Raw genomic sequence first — 13,278 nt, 5'->3', positions numbered from 1 at the left:
GGCGGACGATCCCTCTCTCGTTCTCACAATTGATGATCGCGGATCTGTCAATTAGGTTTGGAATGCAACAATTATATTGTCTCGCATCCCGTTCCTTGGTCACACCAGTCCCATTTATGTAATAAGTCACTGATATATTGACTTTAGCTCGACAGCCAGTTTCCGTCCGGGGGGGTGTGGTCCCAGCCTCACATATGACAATAAATGGTGATTGACATTATTCTTTTCTAATTAATAGTCTTTTCTAATAAATAGAGTATTGTTCAGCTTTTTACAACATGCCCTTCTTCCATATTCCTATTTTCAGGTAGTTTTTATTTAATGCATATGGTCAAAATTCATCATCCGAAAGAGTATTTGAATTGTGACTTTGTTTTAAAATATTTCATAGGTAATTAATTGTTTCAGAAAATTGAAGATGGTACATTATGTTTTTCTTAGGTTAGTTGTGGATGACAGCATCTGCTATTTAGAGATAAATATAACAGATATCCTATTTGAAGGATCTAGGATTGTAAAAATGTCTATTAAGTAGAAGTGTCCACTATTCAGGAGTGTCTGTTAATGGAAGTTTCACTGCAGTAATAAATAGAATGAACAATTGATCTTCTCTAATATTTAGATATATACATGCTAATTGTATTTTAAATATTACTGTAGTAAAATGGGTTCCTAATTAGGGTCACATAAAAACATGGACATACCTGGCCAAGGCCAAACCTTACCTTCATCTTGCTACTCATTACTAATAGTTTTCTTTATATATGTTTCTGCAATTATTTTTAAAGAAATTGTGCTATGGGCCTCAAAAATGCTTTAAAATTGCTAAATTTATAATGTTAAACAGTAATAAATAGAACAAAATGAATAATCTTTTCTAATACCATATTTAAGTATATATATATATATATACATATATATATACAGTAAGTATATACCATGTTAATTTTATTTTAATTCTAAAGTTTTAAAATTTCTGGATAATTTCTGCTGTAAGAAATGTGTGATTGATAAAGCTACCAGTAACTGACTTCAGTTTTAAAAAGAGGGAACTAGGCTATTATATTCTAAATTATAAGGAGGCATTTTCTCTGTAAGTTATCCATTATAATAACTTGTTAATTTATAGCTGGATGGCCAAGTGATTAGGATGTCAGCATACCACTCTCGGGACCAGAAATCAAATCCAGATGGGTTGAAAAACTCCATTTTTGGTATAGTCTGTTCAGATATATCAGACTTCATCCCTCACCACCCAGCCATCCCATTGTGGGTGGGGCTGAACCTATAATATGCTTGCTAAAAAGTGGCACTCTTAGTTCTCACTGAGTGGAAAAAAAGGACTTGTTAGTAATCAAACTGTTTATAATAAAATTAATGATAATTATTTAGAAAATATAGACGAAAATAAACATTGCAAAAACCTAACAAACCAGTGATAAAATTATATATAAAGTGCAAATGCTTTCACTCGTTTAACCCGTTATTATCAGTCAAACTCTTTGTTGCCTGATGATACCCGTTTAACACAGGTGAAATCATTCACACTGTGTATAATTTTATCACTGGTTTGTTAGATTTTTGCAGTTTTTATTTTTGTCTAATATTAACCAGTTGTAAATTAGCATTTATTAATTTAGAAAATATATTAATAACTTTAATTTTCTTTATAAAAATTTTATATTAAATACATTAGAGAGAATATAATTATAGAATAAAAGAGAATAATCTGATTTGAAGATATTTCTATCATTAGATATTTAAATTAAAACTAAAATTTCTGACAATTTTTGACTTTTGGAATGCTGAGTTTTAAATTATAGAAATTAAAGAGGTGTCCTTACTGCTTATTCCTTGTGCCATTCAGACCTTAATTTGAAAATTAGCTAAAATTAATACTCATCTTATGAAATAGAAATACCAAATAATTGCAAAGTAAATTTGGTAGCCATTTAGACAAAAAAAAATCTAATAGCTTCGAAGAGTTATTTAGGAATAATAAATTAACCTGTATCAAGTATTACTGTATTTTATGGTATATAAAATGCAAGTTTTGTCCAAAGAAAAGGCTCTAAAAATCATTCTGTGTTTTATTTGTGAAGTTGTGATCTTAGGATCTCTCATATCTAAAACAAGCCATAATCTTAATAAAAAAAACAAAAGTGAATGTTTTTCACAATTCTACCAATGACAGTTATCCTATAGTTAAGATAATAGCAGTGTATTTAAAATGAAAAATTAATTTTATAACTTAGAATTTGAAATATTAATTAATATTTAATGTGGTTTAGAGTTTTTTATATCAACTAGTTAATTTTTATATTTATATTATGAATTGAGGTAAAGAAATAAAAATAGAAAAGTTTCTTCATTTTAATTCTTAGTCTTTAAATTTGGATTTTTGTATATATCTGATAAACTGAAAACACCAGTTTTTTTAAAACATGATTTATTACTAAATTGTAAATGATTTTAAGCTTTGAATACTTATCAAGTATTTAGAAAAAGCATTTTTATATTTCATGCCATTTAAAAACCATTCAGTTTTATTATTTTGTTTTTGTATATTTAATAAATCANTTGTCTAATATTAACCAGTTGTAAATTAGCATTTATTAATTTAGAAAATATATTAATAACTTTAATTTTCTTTATAAAAATGTTATATTAAATACATTAGAGAGAATATAATTATAGAATAAAAGAGAATAATCTGATTTGAAGATATTTCTATCATTAGATATTTAAATTAAAACTAAAATTTCTGACAATTTTTGACTTTTGGAATGCTGAGTTTTAAATTATAGAAATTAAAGAGGTGTCCTTACTGCTTATTCCTTGTGCCATTCAGACCTTAATTTGAAAATTAGCTAAAATTAATACTCATCTTATGAAATAGAAATACCAAATAATTGCAAAGTAAATTTGGTAGCCATTTAGACAAAAAAAAATCTAATAGCTTCGAAGAGTTATTTAGGAATAATAAATTAACCTGTATCAAGTATTACTGTATTTTATGGTATATAAAATGCAAGTTTTGTCCAAAGAAAAGGCTCTAAAAATCATTCTGTGTTTTATTTGTGAAGTTGTGATCTTAGGATCTCTCATATCTAAAACAAGCCATAATCTTAATAAAAAAAACAAAAGTGAATGTTTTTCACAATTCTACCAATGACAGTTATCCTATAGTTAAGATAATAGCAGTGTATTTAAAATGAAAAATTAATTTTATAACTTAGAATTTGAAATATTAATTAATATTTAATGTGGTTTAGAGTTTTTTATATCAACTAGTTAATTTTTATATTTATATTATGAATTGAGGTAAAGAAATAAAAATAGAAAAGTTTCTTCATTTTAATTCTTAGTCTTTAAATTTGGATTTTTGTATATATCTGATAAACTGAAAACACCAGTTTTTTTAAAACATGATTTATTACTAAATTGTAAATGATTTTAAGCTTTGAATACTTATCAAGTATTTAGAAAAAGCATTTTTATATTTCATGCCATTTAAAAACCATTCAGTTTTATTATTTTGTTTTTGTATATTTAATAAATCATTTAATGTTTAAATTTTTAATCTAACTTTTTTCTTTATTCTTAATTCAAAACTCTTTTTACCATTAAAAATAATTTTTGTTGTTGATTTATTTAAAACAGAGGGATTTAATTATAACATTTTATTTTGTATAGATAGAATTTTTTTTTATGATTCTATGATGGTGTATAAGAATTCAGTAATAATAGATTCTATTATTTTTGGATAAAAGCAAAACTCATAAAAATTGCATATTGTTGCCCTTATTATTTTAATGCAGATATATTAATCGACTTGTTAAGGGTAACAAATATCACTAATTATGATTACATGTATTAATATATGGACATTTAACAGAATCTTAAAGCAGAAATTATTTCTTTTTAATTTTTTCAAAATAAATTGTCCAAATATATAATAATTGAATATTTTTCTATAATTTTTAATCTAGTTTGAAAATGAAAATGATGCCTAAATGAGTATATTTTGAATCATATATCATATATATAAAAGGAATTCATTTATATATATATTTTTTAAGATTTTGTGAGGAAATAGGTCACATGTATGAAGTGATATATTCTAATAAACTTTTTTTATTTTCAGTTTCCTGGATGATTTGGATAGATTGGGCAAAAAGGATTATATGCCAACAGAACAAGATATTTTGAGAACAAGAGTTAAAACCACAGGAATTGTAGAGGTTCATTTTTCATTTAAAAATTTAAATTTCAAGTAAGTGTGATTGGAAATAATTAGTAATTTTTGTTGTTTTTTAAATAAATATATTAAATATTTGAATTATTATGTATTTTGAATTTATATTTTTGACTACATATATAACTGAAACAAATCAAAATGTATACCATAATGATGAAATAAAATATTTCATCATTATGATATCAATTATTTTTGAATTATTGTATGAATGGTATTATGTTTAATTGATGCAAATTATAAGCCAAGTTAAATTATTACAAAAGTTCAATATAAAATTTAATTTAAATGCTTTGAAAACACTTATTACATTTAATATAATGTGAAAGATATTATTAAACCTTTCTGTTTAAAATTATATTAAATAGCTGTTTATATCATTAAAATTTATTTTAATCTTAAAATTTTAAAGAGAATTATAAAAATGTTTAATTTCATAGTTTCCATTACTAAGTTTAGAATAAAATATTTACTTAAAACCTATGTAGCCCAGTAAATTTTTGAATGTGGTTAAAAAATGTGTTTTTTCTAATAAAAATCTTTTCTTTCCATACTTGTTCTAATTGTCCACTTGAAGCAGTGTTCTTACTTCTAATAGTTAAATGAAAATTTTAATATTTAAATTCTCTAAATTAATCTTTGACAATTATATATGTTACACAATAAAATTGCTTCCTTTGATTGCAAGGATTAATGCAAAATTCTAGAATAGATCTAATTTAAGTATACTGGGTGGCCATAATTAAAATTTCCGTATTCAGAACATTTTGTAGTTGAAACTGATAAGTGGATTGACACCAAAATTTGTATACAGACTATGCAAAGGATGTGGAAAAGGATTTTGTAAAAAATTATAGTTCAAAGACCGCTTTACAGGAAAATGCATGAAAAAATGGCTCTGTAACATGTTCATGTGTGATGGCCCACAGATATCATGACATGCTTTAAACTTTGTTGTACCCCAACTTCAACAGCAACAATGCCTTGCATCTGTAACATTTATGCAGGACAATGCATTTCCATATTGGACACATACGGCAGGTTTTATGCCAACATTTCACCAATCACTAGATAAATAGTTTGGAATGTATGTCTCTTTAATCCAAATAAATGCAACACGGTAGACTTCCTCTCAGCTATCAGGTTAGGTACTCCTTTATTGCAATTCACAAATGCATTTTGGAAGTCTATCATGTTGCATTTATTCGGATTAAAGAGACATACATTCCAATTGTATATAACAGCTACCATATCTGACATTTGTGAAGATAAATAGTTGTTTATTTCCAATTGCCTGGCCACCAAATTCTCTCACGTGTGATTTCTGGTTGTAGGGCCATTTAAAGAATACAGGAATACATTTAAAATTCTATTTCTCTTAGACAGCTCACCTGATATATAAAAGAAAAAAAATATGGATTGTCTTATTTTTTCCTCTATATCAGCAATTCCCAAACTGTTTCAAGCCATTGCCCTTTGGTTCTATAAAGTTATACCCAATGCCCCCAACCATACTCCCAACGTTCCCTAATCCATTTTCCCTTGTGTGAGAAAGACTTGGAAATATTCTTAGGAAAAGTTTTCTATGAACTTTATGTTTTGTGTCCTTATAAAACATTGTTCAGAACATCTGGAAACCATTAAATGCAATGCTTCATCTTGCCTGTTTTATCAGAGGAAAGAGAACAGTTGTCAGTGATCCCAACCTTTGTCTATAGTCACTGTTTAGTACCCTGCCTCCAGCACCCCTAGATTTACTCACCATCCACAGGAGGTGGCAGTGCCCACTTTGGGAACCCCTGCTCTGTAAAACAATATATCTTTTATTAAAACATAAGACTGACATGAAAAAACCATCTCTTGTAAATAATTTGAATTAGAGTTAGGCAGTTAAGCTACTATCTCATGGTAAATTTAATAAATAAAAATAATTTTAATTCAAAATGAAAGTTGATCAGATCAAAAATTTTTAAAAATACTGGATTTTTAATATAGAATATTTTTAAATATGTGTAATATTGTTTTTAAACAGAAAATCAAACATACATATATATATTAATTTTCCCAAACTCTTAAGGCATTGTAAAAAGCAGAAAAAATAATTTACTAACCTATTCGGTCTTTTTTAAAGACCTTTAGGTAAGTTAAAACAAAATGGAACAATGCAAAAAGTAGAATGTTAATGGAGTTATCACTTTTAAGTGGTAAATGTATTAGTTTACTACTTACATGCAAACAATACTGTAACTTCCACATCTAACCTGTTTTTCTTTGAACTCTCTCAAAATTAACTTTTTTATTCAAGTTAAAAAATAGTATTTTATTTCATTTTTCCTTGTCTTCAAACAATTTAGTAATAAATTCAAGTTTATTTTGTTTTAAATGCATGATGATTCAAGTTTATTTTGTTTTAAATGCAAGTTATTTTGTTTTCTTTTGAACAATACAGAATATCATCTTTTGAACAATACAGAATATCAGTAGCAAGTTATAGAGGTTTTACCCTATAGTAGCTCTACACTAGGGTTCCCATAATGTTTTTTTAAAAAACTGGGACATTCCTACATTTTGTTTGTAGCCATGAGCAAATAACTGAGTCCGAAGAATTGCTCAATATTGATAAATTAAAAGTTTAATATTTACAATTAATAACAATAGTTTCTGAAAAAATAATTGTACACAACTTACAAACTAGCGAATACAAAAATAGTTGGACCAACCTTAACAATACTACCGATTGAGTCTCACATGCCAACAAACAAAGGTCTTAAAAATCTAATTTATGTCTAGCTTAACTATATCTTAACTAATTTTACAAAATAAAGCACCCCAGCTCAAGATGGGGTTGAGATAAGAATTAGAAGATTTTGATTTAGACAGAAAAAGAAAACGGCCAAAAGGGGATGACTGGCAAAAATAAACCTAGAGTTCTTTATTCCAGATGGGTCTTCTTTTCATTACTCACTGACATGTAGGTCCTCTCCTTTCCAGCTCCTCTCTCCCAAAAAATGATGATTTTCTCCACTTTCCTCTCTCTATCCTCTCATACCAGTCCCCTTTGACCAATCCAGTGCCCCCTTTCCCCTAGAGACCCATCAGACCATTGGGTCAACCTGTGGTGTGTAGAGGACGAACAATAAATTACAAAGTTGTAACAATAAAAAAGGGTTTTATTTGTTTTTTCATGTGGTCCTACATATACCCGGTTCTTTAGGATCCTAAGCTATTTTGTCCGTATATTTCAAACACAGCCCGATATATCCTTTATATTTACAAAGGCAGGTGACACATGTTCGCGGAAAACAAAAGGTTTACTTTAAGAGATATCTCTGTAATATTACAATTAACTTAAACAACCTTAACCTAACTTACATACTAAAGAAGAAGAGTGAAAGGAAGACATACGAAGGGGATAAGAAAAGTATAAAGGGAAGATTGGTGGGTACCTGGGTATTTCGAAAGTCTCCAGTCTTCTCTGCGTTGGAACTTGTGCTCAATTAGCCTTCCTCTCAGTTCCTTTCTGTACCAGCTCTTGAAAATTCAAGGTGTTCTCAAAGCCCTCAATCTTGGCGTCCGTCCAGTTTGTCTGTCCTCAGACGACCTCAAGTCTGTTCTTTGTCCCACTCGGCGACATCTTCGACTTGTCCTTTTCTTCGTCTGCTCTCCTCGGACACTGTCCGGCAAATGTCTTTCTCTTTCCCTGACGCCCTCAGGGCTTCTTTGTATTCCTTTGTTTCCTCCCTTCATCCTTGGACAAAGGTTGCCCCCACCCGTAGAAAAAGAATAAGTGAGAAAATTCTAGAAACAGAGATGTGAAAGACAAAGGATTTAGATTAATATAAAACTTATATCTAACCCATACTGTACATAGGCATGGCGTACCGCCACAAACCAATCACGGTAAGGTTAAGAGAACAAAAGCCAGAAGTGAAGTTTATGAAAGAAAAATGGTGGAAGAAAGAGAAACAAAAAGAAAAACAAGGCTCAACCAAGCCATATGTTAAAAAAAAAGAGACATGTAAAAAATGAAGAAAATGAAAAAGGAAATCTGATAAATAATATATGTTGCTCTTTAAATAACATACTGATAAGACATTACGTTAATGTGTATATTGTTATATTTTTTTAAAGTTGAATTTATTTTTGCAAAAACATTTATATTACAAAAAAATACTTACAAACACACTCAATTAGAAAAGTTACAGCTTTAAAAAATACATAATAGTCAAATTTTATATTTTAGATTTATCAGATTTATGGACCTGTTCAAAAAATATTTTTTCTTATGATATTTGGACATAAAACTCAGCACAAGTAAAATCCTTAAATGAGTTGTTAAATGGTTAAAGCATTCATTGTTTCAATTTTAAATCTGTTTTTTTCATCTGTCCACAGTGCATTTATTAATGAACATTCAACTGCTGCATTGGATCCTAGCAGTGCCAAACAAAAACTAACTAGGCATTTTAGATTCTCAACATTTATATCTTGCTTTGTAAAATGAGCCAATATATCACACCATTTTTGACTGATACTTTAATCTTTCAGTTCATTCCATACTCCAAATTTGCTTTCACAATATTTTTTCACACATGCAAATTCATCAAATAAGTTCTCTTCATTCACAGTAAAATTTGGTGACACTTTCTTCATAAATATGTAGCTTTCTTGTATATTCTTTCAAGTCATAGGCTCCTTTCTCTTCAAATTGACCCAATCCATAGACTGCAGAGGCATGAGAAATGGTGTGATACTATTCCTGAATGTATTCAATGCAAGTGTCATAGAAATCTATTGCATAACTTTCAAATTTTTCAACTGTTATGTGCTCTTCTTTTCTAACTCTTGCAACTGATTTCTCACAGTAGTAATAAGAAACTTTTCTGCCTTCCTGCAATTTAACTTTTTCATAAGTTTGTTTTTGTTTACTTCAATTACTGTTATCTCTTGCTTTTAGACTGATAGGACATTCATCAATTGAAAGGAAATATGATTTCAATGCTGGGAAAAGGTCAATAACTCTCTGGATCATCCATTAACTATAAAGACAGCAGTTTTCTGGCCCAGGCTTGGAAGACCTTGTTTGACATTCAAAAAATTATACTGCAAGACCAGACATATCACTAGCACAACCAAGCAATCAGGACTTGAAATTGCTGAATTTTAAAGATTCCAACACAGGTGTTCTACTTCACAAAAATAAAAATATTCTTTTACAAATGCTCTACAATCAAAACACTATAGAATCTGAAGATGGCAGCTTAAGACCACTGGAAATGTTTGTTCAAACTTTGGTGCTGGAGTTTGGATGTTTATTTTCTCCAGTTCTAGTAGTAGTTTTTAAAGTTTTTGTCAAATTGATGTTTGTCCTAGTTTTGCATCCATCCTCATTTTTAAAGAGCATATGAATGTAGCTATCCATGGTAGCTTAATATTTCAGAGGCTTCAAACAGATATTAACCAATAAAGGTAAAGAAATTGAATGGCGGTCTCGTCCATTAAAACATTTCAAATTTAGAATTTTGGCCTACATTCAAAAAGCAATATTGAATGTCGGCTGAGACTGTATAATTTAAAGCAGGCCTCTGAAAGAGGCTCAGAAAATGTGATGATAAATTTTTATTGAGGGAAATGTGAGAAAAGTGTATTGTTCTTAGATGTCTTTTCCTCTGTTTTAGCAGATCACACTAAAGAATCACTAGAGAGAAAACAACAATAATAAACAAATAAATATGGTATTACTAGGAAAAATGAAAAATTAAACTTACTTAGTTCCAGTAAGCCTTGGTTGAATCATGCATATGCAATTAGATTTGTGCTGGTTCCTACTATTTACAAAGAGCAACTTTGTTGCATTTAAAATGCTGTGGAATGTCACTGCACTTTGATGCAGTTTGCTTACTTAAGGTCATTATACTTAAGGTCAAATATAAAATTTGACTATTATGTATTTTTTAAAGCTGTAACTTTTCTAATTGAGTGTGTTTGTAAGTATTTTTTTGTAATATAAATGTTTTTGCAAAAATAAATTCAACTTTAAAAAAATATAACAATATACACATTAACACACTAGACAATTTCTCATTTGAGAGACATGTCTCTGAGCAACAAAAACCTGTTGAAATTTGGTGATGTTTGGGCACACAAGGAGACAGGTTGCCGGATTTGTACTAGAGAGAAAGCATAGATGCTAGTGACATGCTTATAATAGGATACAAAGAAGTTTTATATACTGTATTAAAAAGAATGCATACCAGAAAGAACAGATCATTGTGGCATGAAATTGCATACAAAATCTGCATATACATGGAAGCTGTAGGCTTCTATGGAAATTGAGAGCCACTATTTTCACTAATGACAGAAAAGTATGTTTCTTTGCGTACCTTTTCATGATATTCTTTAATAGTGTAGTTATAAATTAGTTCTTGTGATAATTAATAAAATTGAACATTGTCTTTTATCATCCATCCACAAGTAAGTATTCCCCATTTTCATTTTTGTATTGTAAACAAGAGCTAAACTCATGATTTATACTAATATTATAAAGAGGTAAAGTTTGTAAGTTTGGATGTAGGATTTAATCTCTGAAATCCTATATCCAAACTTACATCTCTAAACTACTCATCCGATTTCAAAAATTCTTTCACCAATATTTAGAATGGGCCTTCAGGGTTGTCATAGGCTGTATATTATTCTGTTAAACATTCATATAAATTAAAAGATATCATCTAGGTAATCTTTATATTTTTGGTGTCAGAGGGTGGTGAGGGGCAAGATGCATAGGTATATGAAATAGGTAACTGTGCGGCACAGTCGAGTAGTTAGCAAGATATGCAGTGCACATGTCTGAACTTGTAGTATATAAAGTTGACACGGGGAACGTATGCACATAAGTTCGCTTTATTCGAACTCTTAGTCTTAATGTTTGATTTTATGTTCGAATTTATATTTATGAATGATTCGAGAAGATCCAACTTATTTATCGAATTTAGTAAACTAGAAGAAGAACTCAGAAGGGGTTATGGAAAACATTTGTTATTTATCACTTGTGGTATTACGCACTGGTTAGTGGTTGCTGTGAATCTTAATTATTGTTAGCCCAGTATGGTAAGCAGATATCTAAAAATTTTCTAATCAGTCTTGGAAGAGGGGGGACCTAATTCTTCACTTGGTGAAAACGGGTAAGATCAGCTATAATCTAATGATCTTAATCTTTGCTATCATTTTTGTTCGAGCAATACCTGGCTCATCTGCTGTAACCAATAAACTCACATGAGTTTATTGGTTACAGCAAATGACAGGGAAACTTTGTTTCCCAAAAGTCAAAGCAATTTGACTCACCAATGACTACTCACACACTGTCCAGAGACATATTGGCCACAACATGCCACAAAAATCACCTAGTGTGTCATAGCCTTCAGAAAGCATTTCTTTTGTCATCACTTGCCAGTAAATTGGTGACATAGTGCTCCCAAGAATCCAACAACTTAGCATTTTTTTACTGGGACAGTAATTAGTCCAACTATGTTTATGTGGTTCAGAATATTGGAAAGTAAAGAACTGATTAGGACAATGCAGATATCGATAATGTTATTCCATTCATCTACTTAGGTGTAACATTAATCAAACATGTCTGATTATATCTTTTAAAGATAGTCTAGGTATGTCAGATGTAGGGTCACATGCATAAAACTTAGCAGAACAGTTGAGTTTCTTTGGTGTCATTACTTGCAGACATCAGTAACGAAGCAGTTATTCTCTATGCGTAAAAGTAAAAAGGTAAACTAGAAAGTTTGACATCATTAACAAATGCTGTTCCATTGAATCAATAGTTCACTCATTGTACTGATATTTAAACCAATAAGATGGAAGCTTTTAAGATAGAAATCTCTTTTGTAATTGGATAGTGTAAAGTTTTATTTACAAAAATTTCAACTTGCTATAGGGGAAAGTCACGCAACAAAACTTTATATATCTGGAAGTGAAATATGAATGAACACACAACTATAAATATCACTTACAAAACCAAAATTCCAGTTTGTGGAATGAAACATTGAAGGAAAATAAATGTTTTCAATTGCCTTAAGCAACCCTCTTTAGGTTAAAAAAATTGATTCAGAATGGAACAAGAGATGGAATGTTATAATCTAAAATATAAAAAGAAAACTGATTGGCAGTCAGCAGTCATGTAATATGTAAATCAGGCTACTTCTCTGTGATTGTTTTTAATTAATTTCTAAACACTTTGTCAATATATTATGTATATGTATACCAAGCAGTTGTGGTTACATCAAGATATAAAAATAATTATAAATTTCAAATAACACTTTCCAATGTTTTGTTCTGTGAGCTGTATTTTTGGTTTTGTAAGTGATATTTAGAAATATTAATGGATTGCAGAAGTAAAGCCTAATATTAGAATTGAGAATAAATATCTTAACTCATAACCATTTTGATTTACTTTGTAATAGTTAAAATCATTATCTTTTGCTATCTACATATATATTATTTTTACATAAAATTAGTTGTAATTATAAAAATTCTTTATAAGAGTCTCTTCTCTCTGATTTCTTCATAATTATAAAAGTAATTAAGTTAGGTCTACATCTTAATTAATTACGCTTTCTCTAGTTTAACAAGTATTTAACCTTGAACATTGCTTAGTAATTGATTTTGGATTTTGTAATTATTAATATTTAAGTAATTTATATTACTGCTAGATTAATTTTATTACAGTCTCTAAACATTTTTGTTCACAGAAACTTTGTCTCACTAAAATATCTACTACACGGATTCCCAACCTATGGGTCGCGACCCAGAAGGGGGTCGCGATGGGCTTTCTGTGGGGTCGCCAACTTATACAGTAAACTAAAAAAAATATTGACTATAATGCAATTTTTATTTTTAATGGTGTCTTGAAGTTTGAATAATTTCATATATTTTTTTTAAATTAAAATAAGTGTAATCTAGGTACGCTATTCTGTCACAGTTGGTTGAAACATGTGTTGAGAGTTTGAGAG

General features: G+C 29.2%; 1 protein-coding gene across 1 annotated transcript in view; it reads left to right on the top strand.

Annotated features, from left to right (window-relative positions):
- The first annotated feature begins 4,124 nt into the window (after positions 1 to 4,124).
- The window catches only part of LOC111617758 (guanine nucleotide-binding protein G(o) subunit alpha-like), a 59,609-nt gene continuing 50,455 nt past the window's right edge, over positions 4,125 to 13,278 (top strand). The window contains exon 1 of the mRNA XM_023359045.1: positions 4,125 to 4,276. Within this exon, the coding sequence (XP_023214813.1) occupies positions 4,188 to 4,276 (89 nt within the window). The 5' untranslated portion in view covers positions 4,125 to 4,187. The remainder of the gene's footprint in view (positions 4,277 to 13,278) is intronic.

Source organism: Centruroides sculpturatus, unplaced genomic scaffold (genome assembly GCF_000671375.1).
Source record: "Centruroides sculpturatus isolate CEXI.00-Female unplaced genomic scaffold, Cexi_2.0 scaffold1227, whole genome shotgun sequence".
Taxonomy (NCBI): Eukaryota; Metazoa; Arthropoda; class Arachnida; order Scorpiones; family Buthidae; genus Centruroides; species Centruroides sculpturatus.
This window is presented reverse-complemented; position numbering and strand designations above follow the sequence as displayed.